At 40.1% G+C, this 16,772-nt stretch overlaps 1 protein-coding gene across 4 annotated transcripts in view; it reads right to left on the bottom strand.

Moving 5' to 3' along the window:
- The window catches only part of TNIK (TRAF2 and NCK interacting kinase), a 239,650-nt gene that overhangs the window by 129,208 nt on the left and 93,670 nt on the right, over positions 1-16,772 (bottom strand). For all 4 annotated transcript variants that reach the window (XM_018553778.1, XM_018553779.1, XM_018553780.1 and 1 more), the window contains exons 3-4: positions 4,080-4,136; positions 1,375-1,500 (exon numbers count right to left, since the gene is read on the bottom strand). In XM_018553778.1, coding sequence (XP_018409280.1) covers positions 1,375-1,500; positions 4,080-4,136 — 183 coding nt within the window. The remainder of the gene's footprint in view (positions 1-1,374; positions 1,501-4,079; positions 4,137-16,772) is intronic.

Genomic DNA, 16,772 nt, shown 5'->3' with positions numbered 1-16,772 from the left:
AGGGAGGTGGCAAAAATGGCACCCCCAAAACAGTGAGGCGAGCTGGGCTGCACAGAATCTGGCAGCCTCTGCTGCTTCATCAGGACAAGGAGGAGGATACCAAATATTTTTTTAACATGCCCCTTCTCCCCAAACTCGCACATGTACACTCTTCTTACCAAATGTGCAAATTGAAGTAAATGCTTTATATGCATCTGATCAAACCCGGCAGCAAGGAGGAGGAGGCAGAGGAGATGGGTCCCCACACCCCGCATCTTTGGTTGGCGGGTTGGGAAAAGGAGGCGAAGGGGGCAGTTCCCCCGTCCCCGGAGCTTTGGTCAGCGGCTTGGGCAGAGGGGGCAGGTCCCCCGGTCCCTGCAGATTTGGTCGGGCGGCTTCGGAGGAGGAGGTGGGTCCCGGTCCCCGTAAGCTCTGGTTGGAAGCCGGTATTCTTTCAGGTAACAGGTGATGCGGACATGCATTCTAAAATGATGTATCAATTGCAATGGAAGCACGAGAGCGCAAAAAAACATATGGTTACATAATATGGTTTTTGCGCTCTTGCGCTTCCATTGCAATTTCTACAGGCATTCTCCTTCTGTCTCTTAGAGCAGCATACCGCACACCCCACTCACCACATCTAACTTCCTTTCGAGAGCGCTGTTCACTGTTCTTGTGTTCAACATGATGCATCAGACTTTGTGACTCCAGTGGAATGTGCGATCTACCAATATGTTCTACAACAAATCTTACTCTATGTGTATGTAACACACAGAGAAAGGAGGTTAGCTCCTAGTTTTCCAGCACACAGAGAAAGGAGGTTAGCTCCTAGTTTTCCAGCCCCCCCTTACAAGTTTCTGCATAAAATCGCCCTGTTCCCTACTCGGCTTTCAGCGCTTCTCCCTTCCTCCTCTGTTTAATTCACTCTTCGGTCAGACACCCCGGTCCATACGCTTCTGAAGCTGCTCAAACCGTACAAGGAAACTCAACACATCTCCAATTTAACCCCTCAAGTGTAGCGCTGAATCCCGGCATGCTGTCCTTTTAACTTTCCACCACAGAGGTGACTGACTGCTCTCTTACATCCCCCCTCCTTCAAGCAAACAGATCTCAGTGGAAGTGTGTTGACTGTAAGCATTAAATGAGCTTTACAGAGAATTGGCTGATGCCTTTCTGAAACTGTGGTACATGAGGTCAGTTTTGATACTTGCTCCATCTGATGGAGTTCTTTGACACACCATATACCCTACAACAATCCCATGGTCATTGGATGTAAAACAATAGTGAGGCCCAGGGCCCAGTCACCTGTGTTCAGTAAGTGACTGTACACCTACTGTATATCTGTAACACAAATCCCTTATTGAATTAAGAAATTCCTAGTACAAATCAGCTTACCCACAGCTGGTCATCCATTCCTGGGGGATTCTTTTTGATGAAGGCTCCATAGTAGGTGGCAATGTTTCTGTGATGGGAATATTTCTTGAGCATATTAATCTCCTGCTTGATCTCCTCCTCTTCATCCTAGAATCAAGTATCAGATGTGACAAAGAAACTGTGCTCCATGTATTTAGATAGACGTCTATTGAAAAGAACTTGGGTTGTACTAAATTCAATTACATACAGCACCCGGTCTGTAAAATCAGATTTCCATATAACTTGGGGATGCAGCTAGCCAATAAAAGCATGTTACTGCAACTCTGCAACAGCACCCTGCAGCATGTTGATTTCACATGTATACAGCTAATAGAAACACTTTTTTTAAATTTTCAGTTTAGGTCCATCTAGAGCTTAATTAAAAAATGTACATTTAAATAAAATGGAAACCCAGCTTAATAGTATGCATATTTAATAGTGGGTTTTGCCCTAATAGCAGTTTTCCTTTGCATTGTTATTCACACTATCACAATAATTGTTGTTCCTGTAGTAGATGTTCCAGTCTCATTCAGTTTCAATCATGCTGATTCATTGGCATCAACATTTTCTGAGGTACTGACCTAACTTGCTGCATACTTGTTTAAAGTCAGTGGCTAGAAAGTATTGAAGCAATAAGATCAGTATTTCATCCAGGCAAGTAACATTTTCAAAAGATGATCAGGAATGATGGCCTCCCTATTTTTTCTTAATACTTGTTTGCTTTGAGTGCACCTTCCTTGCTAGTTGTAAAACAATGAACTACTCACATTTTCACTATTTGTTGTGTTCAGCGCGTGCGCACGCACACACCTAACTGCCATAATAGCTTTGTCTAAGTTTAGTTACTGCTAAGTTTGCCTAATGCTGGTATCAAATCAAATGGTTAATCAAACGGAACACAAAGTTGGACAATTATAAAAACTGTATCATGTAAAACCTCAGTGGGCCTGAATCATCAAGTTGACACAGCATGCAAGGTATGCTAAAGTGACCCCTCAAGCATCATTACATGTGATATTACCAAGGAGACCATTTTACATTGGCTTAAGTGCTACTGGAGATTAATAAATCAGAGCAAATTTCCCCAATCACAAGGGTATACTTGCCTCTGTGTTTTTGGCGTTTTTGTGAGTTGCCTATAAGAGCAATTATATTTTTGATTGTTTTGTCCCTTCTACTTTTAGAGGTTGCCTTTAAATTGAATCTGTGCTCAGCCTATGCATGCTACAGGTATTTACATTTTCTGAACAAGCAGTATAGGCACTTTAAAACAACCCCTCATTCACATATGTAAAGAGGCAAAGAAATCTCAACTATTTTCTAAGGAGAGCTGAATATTGTCAGCCTGCCAGTTTTCTAATGCCTTGGTTCACCTCAAACACTCCTGGGAACAGTCACATGGTGTTTACGACTGAGCCAAGAGAGGCAACCACCAAAAGAGGCAAAAAGGACCCAAACTCCTACTGTCCCATTTACGACAAACCATGACATTTGATGTAAGGAACCATGACATTTGATGTTGCGCATCTATAGGAGCACCTTGCCAGAGACTGCAAGGCTATAGTTTAGCGTTTGGAATGTGACAGCAAAATGCACAAATGACCTTACACCAAGGCCACATGAAATCAGGCTCTACATTTATCAAAGATCATGGCAGGGAGAGCCCTGAGCAGTCCCTTCCAATGATTCTATTTAAATATAAACCAGAGTAATGCTTTATAGGTACTATAAAATTGCATCAAAACATGTTTCTATAATTGATATATTTTTTAATTATAAAAAAAAAAAATTTAAAATGGCTTGTAGAACATTATTACATTTACATATAAAAAACAATATTCCATCCCATGGTGCCCATCCTTATAAAATAAAAACTACAACTCATTACTCTAGATATCAATGGAATGGTGAGCTGTAAGGGAGATTCAACATGTTTCGTGAACGCTATGGTTCCTTAGGAAAGATGTAGGATGAATGTGATACTGTACATAATACATACATGATCGAAATCAACATATTCTCAATCATTCTGAAACATGATAGAACAGCCAACTGGTAATACATTATAGGAGAACTATGGGGTGAGTGAATTACACTCATCCCCATAGTTAGAGCCGATGTGATACATTGAAACTGTCACACGTCAGCTCTATTGATCGGGAAATGAGTGAAAACATACCACCGATACGCTCACTTCCCAATCATCTCCCTGCAGAGAGCAGTGACTGTCAGTCACTACTCCCCGCAGGGATTCCCCCCTCTCCTCCAGTGCCGATTGGAGAAACGGGAGGGGTAGGGGGCGGGCATAGCTGGCTCTGCCTAGCTAGATAGGCAGAGCCAGCGGTCAATCAGCCAAGCGGGGTTGATCAACAGTATCATCAGGATCCGTCCCAGCTGCAGCGCTCTCAGCATATAGCGAGCAAAAGCCTGTTATATGCTGAGTTATGGGTCACGGGGGGGACACGGTATATGTCCTTCTGTGACCCTGATGAGAACTATGGAAAAAAAATGTTGCCCCATAGTTCTCCTTTAACCAGGTTGTTTACCATTTTCTGTTTGTGAGATATAGCTCAAAAATACAATCTGCAGGTGCTTTTTGTTATCTATAGCCAATCATAGTTCTTTGTAAAGACATGTAACACACTTATTGAAAAACATCCTAGCACTCTTAAAGAATTATACATTACCCCTGTGACATCCATGACCTTGATGGCTGCCAGCTGCCCTGTTTTAACATGACGCCCCTGTAATAAAAAATAAATAGAATTACATAAAATTCAGTTTATATAACTGACTCACATTCACATTAAAGTAAGCAACTTTTTCCTTGTCTGACTCATCACCTGCATTTGAGTTCTGTATCATTGGCAACTTTACAGTTGCTTCTTTGATGGATTAGCTTTTGCTACATTGTATAAAATAAGCCGATTTGCTGACATTTTGACATAAAGGGAATTGAGTGCAGGGCCTTGTACAGATCAGTGAGTCAGCCACCGTTTTCTACATGACTAAGCACCATAAGGGTCATTTCTTTTATATCAACAACCACAAATCCAACCAATTAGAAGAACATAAAAAACATCAGTTTCACACAGCTATTTTTTCTGGAACTTTACTTTTTAACAGTAAAAGTGATCCCTTGATACAGAACAATGTGAAACAATTATCAAATCTGTGTATACACACCTCACAGAAAACCTGCAAAATGAAGCTCACAGGGACCAGTTTGCAGAGGGCACAATTATTTATACAGATGCAGCTACAGGCCACGTCATTAAATTATCATAGTTTTAGGATAATACAAGACAACAACAACAATCTGTATCGCTTCCAGCACTATAGCAGCATCATGTCATTTGGAGATCACCTAGACACAGAAGTAGATGTAAACCCTAAGTGAATGACTTGTAGCTAGCTATAGCACTTTGTATCAGAAACAATGCATTTTAAAAAATTTAATGAAGTAGATGTTTTTTTACCCCTTCTTATCACACACATAACAACTATGGTAGATCACAAATGTTTTGGCCCAGGGTGGTGCTTTGGACATCTTTACAGCAAATCATTTGATATTTCACATAATGATTGCATTAAAAAAGTTCTACAAGCTGAGACATAACCCTTTCGGTGGTTTCACTGTTCCTGCAGTTGGCTAAAGGGTAGCTATCAAAGTGTGGTTGTAAATTGGGTTCATTTGGAACAGAGATCAGACACTATTTGTGTACCACAATGCGCTGTACTAGGTCCTGTTCTATTTACTCTGTTAGTGACAAGGTATGTCTTTTTGCTCTTGAGACAAAAGGTGTAAAAAAGGGCTGACATTCCAGGAGGTGTTTGAAACATGATTGGAACATGATTTAGCATTGCTGAATTAGCTAGATTAGTCCAGCACTACAGTACTTCCTCCAGCCCCATAATAGAAGGCCCATTCACCTGTAGAGACCTTCTGCTAGGGTGAAGGTGGGGGATTGCAAGAGGCTGTGCATTACCCCCATGACATACTGATCGCAGGTGCAGGCTCCACTGAAAAAAAGTAGTAATTGCACAATGAGCATTAGATCAAGGTTACTGACATTTACTGGACTGAGCCATTAAACATGCTTGAAAAACATGAAACTATATGCTCAGACAAGAAAAAAAAATAAAAAAGGGGCAGACACAAGAGCGGGTTTCCTGATGGCAGTTACCGACGCTTATAGGCGTCCATTCGGGTACAGCATTTTCTGTCCATACATTCTTATGGACGGAAAAACGCAGCAGCTGCATCTCCCAGGCGCCTCAAATACAAGAGCATTTTATACTATGAAAATACACCTGTATTTGGTCCCAAATACACCCGTGTGCATGAGCCCTTATGCTTGTACAATTGCTGCTGAATATGCATGTGTTTATGAGCTCTTAACAAAAGTTGACCTGATCTTGCACTTGCAAGGTTTCTTGACTGATATTGCTAGTTGTCTCAGTTCTTAAATTTTTTAATTAAGGAATATTGGTGGATCGTTAAGAAAGACATTTGTGAAAGAACAGACAGCATGCAAGAGAATGTGAATCATATACAGTGAAGACATTTGCAAAACAGTATGTGGACTTCTACTGTAACAGTTTCACAAAATGTGATTATTAGTGGCAAACACGTATACATATTTATATGGTGAATATGTAGAAAAAGGACAATAGAATGACATATTCTAAGAACGATTTCTCAGTTTAAATTATTAAAATATTCCCATCCAATAGACATGGAAGCATTACTTTTCATATAAACCTTCATATAATCAATTAACCGGTCATGCTACCAGTGAGAAAGAAACAAAGAAACAAAAAAAGAAAGCAAGAAAGAAAGAAAAGAAAAGAAAGAATCTGACTTCATGCTATGGGCAACACAATTTGTTCATTCTTTAAACACATATACGCCTTTAGATGACTGCATAACCAAAGTCCTTCACAGCCAGAGTTTAGACACTGCTAAAGTCATAGCAAAAACTCACCACCACTTGAGCATTCAGTATTCTTTAAAGGTGCCCATACACCTTACAATTATCTGCAGATTTTCTGTGGTCAGATGGAAAAAGTGCAACAGATTGGCCCAGGTGGAGATTACTCCATCCACACAGTTAACTGTAGATGGGAGGAATCTGTTGCACCTTTTCCATCTGACCACAGAAAATCTGCAGATAAATTGCAAGGTGTGTGGGCACCTTAAGGTGTATGGCCAGCTTTAAACAGTACTTAGATGTCAATATGCCCTGCCTCGTTACAATTCTGAGGACCCATTTCATGCAGCTCTTAAAAGGGAATCACCTGAGACAGCAGGCTTCCTGCCTTATGGCTAGGTAAATATACACCAAAATATCCAAGCAAGTATTGAAAAGTTTTAGCATAATTGCACAGACGTCAAGATTTTTATGTTTCTATGCCCCACTTAGGCAGAGATTGCCAAGAAAATTATCTGGTGTTTGACTGCATAATCTAGCACAACATTGCCTGTCTGCCTAAGTGAATTTTTACAGACTCCAACGTCACTTCAGCCTTAAAATGTGTACTATGCATCTTCTAAGTGAGCATTTTTATCATATTCGACAGAGCAAAAACATAGCAAAACAATTTGTCCAGTCACATTATACAATCATTTGATTACATAAACACAGTTTACATCACTTTGTATGTATGAAATATGTGAGTTACATAAAATATATTCTGTCAAACTCTCTAATGGTCTTTGCATGCCTCAGTGTGACACTGTCAAGCAGGACTGCCTGTTTTTGCACAAAATCGAGCCAATTCTGGTGACTACATATGAAAGGAATTTACAACACATCACTAAAACCAAAGTTTGATGCTGGTGATTAGCTTCATGCTTAACATTTCATAGCAGAGACTAACAGTCATTTATTTTGATGATAACTTGTATAAGCTATAGATTGTTATAATGTATATAAAAAATCTCTCCAATGAGCGGTAACATCTCTCTTATAGAAGTTGTCAATTGGAACAAGTGTCCCCATTAGAAGACTTAAAGTAAGCTTCAGCTGGGCTTTAACAAAAACCTGTTATAAGACAAACATGAAACCTTCCATTACTTCTCTTCTGAAAATGCTAAATACCTATTGGACATGCTTACTCTCCTGTAAGATGGGACGTCTAAGTAAGCTTGAATCAGAATGCTTGGGAAGCAATTCACCTACTCAGTATGATCTATTGTTTTGGAACGGATCATTAAAATGAGAATGCCAAGGGAAAGCAGAGTATACAACATTAGTAAGAGTTTCATTAATTTATAGTTATGCTTAGGGAAGGCATTTTTTACTACTACTAATTGGCCCCATAGGTTCAGATCATACTGCAATAATCCTAACAATGCCACTGTACCCCCTATAATACTCCCACATCCAAGATATGGAGAGAATAGGTACGCTCCATTCCACAAAGCAGTGCTCAATGCCTTAATGACCTACTGCCAATTTTCCATGCTAAGGTTGTTGGAGTAACCCCCCTTTGTGTGTCTAAGCCTATGCAACCACCAAACTTCAAAACGTTAGTATATGCATAAGAATTTCTGGGTACTCCATTGGCACTACAAGTAGGTCTGCTGTCAGAAGCAAGGTTTAACCTAGTACATTATAATGAAGGCTGACCATATTGCCTAGAGCCAAAAATGGGACATTGAGATGGCAAAAACGGGACGGTTTTAATATTCCGTATTCATTAAAAAGTCAGATAACAAAAGTGTACAGCATAAAGTTTTGGACAAAATGATTTATGCTGTTATGGATTCGGAGGCAACGAGCCACGTCCCCAGGCTGCAATCTCACCCAGCCGGCATGTGGATCTCTGCAGGGCTCTGGAGAGTTGCTCAGGTGGGTGCCACCTTCGGGGCTGTACTGTGCTGTGTGGGGCTGTCTATGGCTGTGCCGGGAAGGAGTAGTAGATATAGAATTGGGCAGGCACTGCCAGGGACAGCTACTGCCAGGTCCCCAGCAGGCTGCCGAGGTCCCCACAAGTTCCAGAACTCAGCAGCCACTGCGGTTTAAAAATGTAAAGTGCTGGTATTGGGAAATCCCGAGACAACAGGACAATTCTATTTAACGAAACAACGGGATGGGAGAAAACTGAATAAATAATGGCACTGTCCCGTTTAAAACAGGACATATGGTCAGCCTACATAATTACACTGACATATACAGTACATATAAAATGGCAGTGACAAGTAACATTGCCAGTTAAACTGAATTAAGAAGGCACCATGCCGTCACTTTTTCGGCGGTTCCAGCAGTTGTCAGCTTAAAAGTAAAGGTGCCAGCAAGGAACAGACTGGACAGACAACAAATGAAAGAAATGCTGTATAATTAGAAAATTAATTTTACAGTCTATAGCTTTCTTTAATAAGCAAATCAGTATTTAGATGAGGTTCATTCCTTGGCAAAGATTTCTGTAGGGGGTTTAGAAATAAAGCCAATATTATAAAACATGGATATGGTACACACTTGCCAAATATTACACAATTACAAGGAAGAAAATGAACAGAGGGCTTTATTGCTCAAAATAATATTTCCATGGTTTTGAGCCATCAGTGCAGCCCATGCAAAGGTCTTCCTTTTAAATGTCACCCCTCTGTCCAAAAACTAAAAGAAAAATAAAGCCTGGGGGAATAAGAAAGTCTGACTGGAGTTTGGGATTAAAGTTTATTGAAAGACACTTTTTGCAGGGTATGGTATGGTTAAAACCCCTGTCATGTTGTATTTGCCATTTGAGTTCAATTAGGGAGAATTAGGTTCACTTTCTGTCCCTTTCCACAGCCAGCAGGAAAGGAGTGAAAATCCTCCAGACATAAGGGAAATCACTTCTTAGACCGTTGTCACCAGAACATTTCCATGCCATTCTCTTTCTGGTTACAACTCAAATTTTTAAGATTTATCAATTTGCAAATGTCACCAGAATAAACGGGGGAACTCCTTAATGGGGATTCACACATTAATAAACATCTGAAAGGGTTCTAACTAGAGGTGCACCAAAATGGAATTTTCAGGCCGAAACCAAAATTCATTTATATATTTTCTAACCTTTTTAAAACATTTTTTTTTTTTAGTATTTTATTTGTATTTATTTTACTTTACTGTCAGGGGCTCTAGGAAAATATCAGGGGTCTAAGGAGACCCCTGATATTTCCCTTTTGAAATAGAAAAAGAGATTGAATACAAAGTTCTCAATCTCTTTTTTTGCAGCCACTTTTATGAATGAACAGGAAGCTTCTACACTGAGTGCTCCAGTCCATTCATAAACTATGGAGATAGTATCAGTTACTATGTCCACAATCATAAATAAATAGGAAGTGATGTAGAACATTCATGCTCATTCATAATTGGGGACATAGTAAACATACTATTTTTTCAATTACTTACAAACACTCAATGATTAGCTGATCAGTGTTTGTACTCTACTTTTAACAGGAGGCCGAGTGGGCGGTGTGGGGAGGAGAGCTCAGCCTCCTGTGAAGCGGCTGACAGCTGACTCCTCCCCTGCACCGCCGGCTCAGCCTCTTGTGGCAGCTGACGATTGTCTCCTCCCCGCACCGCTCTCTACCCTGATCTGCTTATCCAAGCTCTCCTCCCACACCGCCCCACTTGGCTCTCTGTGATAACACTGATGGCGCTCTCCTTCCCGCCCCACTCAGCCTCCTGAAAGTTAGGAATGCATTGCATTTCGTGCCACAAAATGGTACTTTCGGCATTTTGCCCAAAGTCGAAATGGGATACAAATCTATATACTTCAAATATTAATACTAAGCTTTGAAGAAAAAAAATTCGAATGTCAAGACGCTCCTCCTCTGCATGATTTACTTTACACCTTGGTTAAATAAATACATTAGCATCTAGTATAAGTGTTGACGTAGTGAAGGATTCCATTAAATGTGTCCTGGAGGGGAATAGTCTGATGGCATCATAGTTTCTCCTGAGCTCAGTGAGCATGCCCGAACCAATTCATAGAGTGATCACAGCATCAAAATAAAATAAACACTTATAGATGCTCAAAAGACAGCATGCAAGTTAAAGCCAGGAGAGCCCATACACCATTCCCATTATGTTTTATATAAATATTAATGTGTGTACAGGCTAAAAATGAAACAAAGTAAACTGCTAATCCAGCAAACACTGCAACTTTGCTTAAATCATTAGTCAACTTTGTATATCCTAATGGAAACATTTCATGATATGGAGGCTGCCCTTGCTACCCTTTCATTCTGCAAATGTTAGTTGTCTGGTTTTCCTTTTTGGTTTGGTTTTAGTTATTTTGGAGTCGCTGACTCCTGTGCCTCCAACCGTTCTTGCCTGCATCAGAAAATGCACTTTGCAATTTTCCCTTTAGCTCAGTGAGTGAGGTGAAGCTCTGTTTACTTTCATCATCCAATCATGTGCAAGCAAAAAAACCTTACACGTGATTGGGAATTTTTTGAACAGTGGATTTTTACCACATTCACTACGCTAAGCAAAATTCACCATTGCGTCATTGTCAAGCTGCACTTTGAATAGAAACGGCCAGGAACAGCATTTTATGATGCAGTCTAATGCAGTGCTATTCACTTACTGACACAGTACAGTCATCCCTAAATGAATCGTGTGTGGCTGACTTACAGACGTTTCAAACTGAGCTCATGATAAGCCGTGATCCTGATCTCAGCAACAATCTATCAAACTTCCTAGAATGGAGAAACCACTGTAAGCATGTAACAACAGCTATGGGTGAAATAACCTGTACATCCTAAAATTATGTATAACATTTTCAGAAAGAGGATTTTAAAAAACTACCAAAATCAGATCCATCAAATACCGGTCCAACATAACCAACATGTTATCGAAAATCACATCCAGAGAACTTCAAAATCTTTATTTTATCTTTGTTAAAACATTTTTCATTATAGGTGTATTGTTGATTTTCCACATATAAATAATTGCCTGTACTCTGCACCACGTGTGTGAAACCAATAATGGGAGCCATGTAGTGTATTCTGCTGATTGAGAGGAATAGCTTTCTGAACCAGTTTTCCCATTTCTATTCCTCAAATGCTTTTCTTTACTTCTTTCTAAAAATGTATCCTCCTATTGTGTCCTCTTTCCTAATCCCTTTTTATATTCAACCTTTGGGTGTTGAAACACTTTTGAGCACTTTATTTATGGATGCCAGCCATATACAGTGTACAGGGCCAGCCCTTCAATAATGGCAGCTTGCAGCGTATGCCTCAGGCGGCATCTAATTTGGGGTGGCAGAGAGGCAGCCACAGCACCCCAGGTTGCTAAGAGCTCGGAGACGCTCTGTCCAGCTTCCCACTCAGCTCACCGACGTCATCGATAGCCAGGTAGCTGAGTGGGACGCCGAGCTTCTGGCAACCAGCGATGTCAGTGAGCTGGACAGGACTGGACAGAGAGCCGCTGACAGCATGGCTCTAACACAGTTGCCCTTCTCACCGCATCCAAGCCCCCCAGTACTATCAGCCGCAGCCTCCCCCCCCAGCAACATCAGCAGCCCACCCATACATCCACCCATATGTTTGTTATTTTTTTTAAAGCGGGGGCCGCCGACTGTCAGAGTAAAATAAAAACAAACAAAAAAAAACAAGAGACAGCATGGGAATGAATAGCTAGGATGTTATTGGCTATTTCAATTTGCAATAGCCAATAGCAGGCTGGCTATTGTACCCACCCACTGGTGCTGTCAATCAGCAGACGTGGACCTGAAGTTCTCCTTCAGGTCCTCCTCTGTTGATTGACAGCAGCAGTAGGCGGGTGCAATAGCCAGCCTGCTGTTGGCTACTGCTATTGGCTATTGCAAATTGAAATAGCTAACAGCAGCCTAGCTATTCAATCCCATGCTGTCTGTTTTTTTTTATTTTTTTATGGCGGCCACTGTCAAAATAAAAAAAATAAAAAAATGAAAAGGGTAACTCCCTGAAATAAGGTTTTGCAATGTTCAGGTAACATGGCTTAGAATCAGAGGCCCACACAGGGCACATACAAGGCCTTTTACAGATGACAGGTAAGTTTATGGTACATCAACCATCCTCCCCTCCCTAATGACTAATTGCTTAAAATGGGCCAAAACTTTGAGTTTAGATCTGTTTTAATTCTCTGTTTTCTTTGAATATTATGTACATCACAATATATCTACATTAAAGAACTGAAAACAAAAAAAAAATCACCAGAAGATGAAGCTGTGCAGTGCAGACCTGACAGACTTAAAAGAACATTTCATTTCTACCCCTAGTTAACACGATGTACTGTGGAGATATCAGGAACTCTCCAGCACAATCCCGACACAGTGAAGTGGCATCTTGAGAACGGACTTAATTCCTGCCGATTCCAGCAGGAACCTTCTGTGCAACCTCTCCTGACATATACGCACTGGATATAATTAGTGTCATTATTATTAGTGTTTTATTTGAGCTTAGGCGTTCTGAAGAATGTTAGCGTCTGCATAATACGTTGAGAGGGAAATTATATTAAGCAGTTTGTGAATTCATATGGGGGTTTCGCTGCAGGCCTATGAAAATGCGAGCACGTTTATTACGTTATCTGCTAGGTTATCTGCTTCTTTTATGGCGTCATAATGAGATCTGATGAAACTGAGTGGGCGGAAAATTAGGGAATTTGGAGGACTCATAAACAAAATTGACCTTGGACTCAATTAAAACTGTGTGACTGTGTAGGATTATGACATGCAGCTTGATGTACTCAGAAATTAGGCCCATTCACTAGATAAGGGGTGGGCAACTCCGGCCCTCCAGCTGTGCTTTAACTACAAATACCAGCAAACCTCTGCCTCTGGGAGTCATGACTGTAACTGTCAGTCTTGCAATGCCTCATGGGACTTGTAGTTTCACAACAGCTGGAGGGCCAGACTTTGGGGGGGGGGGGGGGGACCTCCCTGAAATGTATTTTTTCAGGTTGGGATGTCTGCTCTACTGTCTCAAGTGACACATATGGCAGGGACGGTCCTGACAGTGTAGGTCAAAAAACTGGAGAAATAGAAGAAAACTAGTTGCGATCTAGAAAATGTGGTGCATTTGGGGGTGGGTTAGTTGTCAGTTGGCATCAATTTTGAGGTCATATAATCTTATACATCCCACAGGAATTTATCTATATAGGTATTAGATCCATGTTTAATTTTTTAGAGAATGGAAGTTGAAATCTTATTGGTCACTATAGGCAGCAGTCTCACCTATTTGTGTTTACTCTGCTCTAGGTTTGATAAACGAGCCCCATATTTTGTGATTTATGACCAGATTTCCCTCAGACATTTTCAGTAATCTGTAAACGGAAGCAGCCACACTGCTCTCTCCTAGAATGTATTCACCTGTCATATGCTCAGAGTAAACATGTTTCAGCAAGACATGGTGACTTAGAAATGCCAGATTTGGTTTGATTGTAAAGCTTATAGCATCATAATGAGCCAGCCATAAATCATCAGCGTGTTGCTGAGGTAAATAATTCAAAACAATCCCACTCAATCTAGCTTGGAACAAGGCTCTACAATGTCATAATTTTGGATTCTGCAAATTTACATTTAGAAATATTCATGTATGAACATAAAAGGTTTAGCCATGTCATGGTTGTTATGGCTACCATGCTGACAGTTGCCTTCCTTCTCGGCTATATGCAATATACGCCACAAGTGTTCCCAGTTCAGTCTATGATTACAGTCTTTTCTGAATTACCATTTCAGCACTAATAATGTAACCTGGTGAGAGGAAGAAGCACACCTTTGTGTGCCTTTGCTATCACCATAGTGGTTGGATCATTACATTCAATTAAAGTGAATGTATAAACCCCATGAGAGGTGCTGAATTTTATGTCACAGTAAAGCAACCAGCTACAAAGGCATCTGCCCCAGAATGAGTTAAAGGTAGCATAAAAAAAAAACCAATCTCTTTCTTCATCAAATTATAATTCATATGCAAATGATATTGCAATCATTAGAAGTGGGTTTCCAAATGGCACTACAGAGTGAATGTTAGTACTGTAAAAATCTAATCTATTATTATTATTATTATTATTATTAATATATGTCTTTTGCAGTACTAACGGCACTATAGAATATTGTGCAGTGGCATAGGTAGAGCTGTTACATAGAATAATTATGTTTTCCATGGAAAAAAAACACATTTAATAACTTGTTTAAATAACCATAAAAACTATAACCATAACTACACATACAGGTCTACTTTATGGTTAAATGGCAACTATAAAAGGTTTTGGGTCAGTGTTAGCTGATTTTTACAAGTTATATTTTATACAGCTGAGATAATTCATTGAATTCTGCCAACAAGCGGTATCTCAGCATGGCTACAACTGATACAACTCTTTGCAAGTGAATTTAAAAATACAGCTCCAACTGCTGGCTGGAGATAAGATTACATACAGTATCTACTTGTATGGCTATAACCACATTTTCATTATTTTTTTTTAGTGGTTTTGTTGCAAAATATGTAAATCACTAAATCCAATTTAAGGGGTTAAACTTTGTTTCAGTGAAATTGATATTTTTATGCTAACGGAGTTTCCATGCCCCACTAAAGCTTAGCTAGATTAGATTACAAAATCATACGTCTGAGCAGAAAGTAAGGACTATCACATGACTTGTAACAAAGAAAAACACACAGTTGACCATGTGGAGGAAGCAAAACAGTTCCCATATTTGTGCTTTGAGCAAGAGCAAGGACTCCACTGACACCATTGAGATTAACGGAATCATTCATCATCTATTGGAATGCTAAACTCCCTGATTTAGATTAAGTAATCTCTTTTATTAGGGGGGTAGGTATTAATATTTAGTTGGATAGCTTAGGTTGGGTGTAAATAGTTTGGTTTGACTGCATATAGGTGTATGATTATTATTTTCTCCATACATTTACATTACTCTATTTATGACTTTCAGCGAGTCATCTCTTCTTTCTATACGTCAGTAAATATATCCATTTATTTCTTTTGAATACCACCGTAAAGAATGTGAGTTAAAAGAAAAAGTAAAGTCTTTGGCCTTTACCAGGTTTGCCATAATCTGCACATTATAGCACACTTACCTTGTAAAGTGGCCTTCTCCAGCGCTGCAACATCCATGACCTTCCTCGGAACTCAGCCGCTGGCACTTTCATCTTCTCCTTGTCTTTTTCTGAGTTCAGGGGTCTTTGGCCAGGTTAGGATAATGCAACTTCCATGCATGTGCATGGGAATTCATTCACCCCAGCACTGCGTGTGCGCAGCTATCAGTATACAATTTGTAAAAAACGCTTGCAGGCAGGGGAGATTTTATGGCAAAAGAGACATCCAGAATCTATTCTACTATAATTTGCATGTTTACTTCGACTTTAAAACATTTGCTTAGCACTACATTACCTAAATGAAATGTGTTATTTTTTTGTCCTGTCTATAATAAAGAAAATATGTACAAACCCATTATGCATTCCGTTTAACATGAGAACTTCTAAACCCAACCTGTTCATTACCTATTAGCTACTAAGTTCCTAGCACTACTGCTTCAGATAAAACTGCAATTGTGGTTCTAATTTCATGACAGATTATTGTAAATGTAATTCAACAAAACCTTCCCGTCAATCATTTACCTATAGGTTGTTTGAAGTGGTCTCCATATTATAACAGTGGGATAGAAGGATTAACATGCTCTATGCCATTAGTGCCCACTTACTTGTTGCTTTATCAGAAATGCTCAACCGTATCTTTGGTAACTAGGACCTATAACAAATGCATTCAGTACATTAAGGAGTTGAAAAGCCGTAGAATAAAGGAAGGGGGTTGCTAGACCATTCTTTTCAACAAAAATATTTCAGTAAGATTATATGTCTATATAACACATTCTATGCATGTTATTTACTTGTAAAAGCCTACATTGTGTAGACATTTACAAGGTTATTTACTAAGCTGCTGGAGGCAGGCGAGTGAATAACCGAGCCGCAGTGGAGTCGAACAACGTTCGGCTATTCACTACGGCTCAGTGCGGCTGATTTCAGCCGTACATCGGCTGCCTTGGGCCGCACTTCAGTCAGCCGAACATGCAGAGCCAAAGTGCAGAAGGAGAACGACATCTTGCTGGCCCCACAAGTAAGGGAACGATTTCATAGAGACTAGCAGGAGGTCGGTTAGTGATCCTAATGCTGGCGATTTGTTGCCAGCATCCAGATCGCCAATATGACATGGCCCTTAAAGACAAACATGGGGAATACTTCCATCTTCTAAAGATGCAAGTTATCTGGCTATTACACTGACCCAGGGGGATATCTACCACAAGGCATTTGCCTTGGGCTTCACTTTCCTGGGAGGGCGGCAAAAATGCCTGGTATATGTATATCTCCTGCATCCCCCATCATGTGTATA

This window comes from Nanorana parkeri, unplaced genomic scaffold, assembly GCF_000935625.1.
Source record: "Nanorana parkeri isolate BGI_ZX_2015 unplaced genomic scaffold, ASM93562v1 scaffold129, whole genome shotgun sequence".
Lineage (NCBI taxonomy): Eukaryota > Metazoa > Chordata > Amphibia > Anura > Dicroglossidae > Nanorana > Nanorana parkeri.
This window is presented reverse-complemented; position numbering and strand designations above follow the sequence as displayed.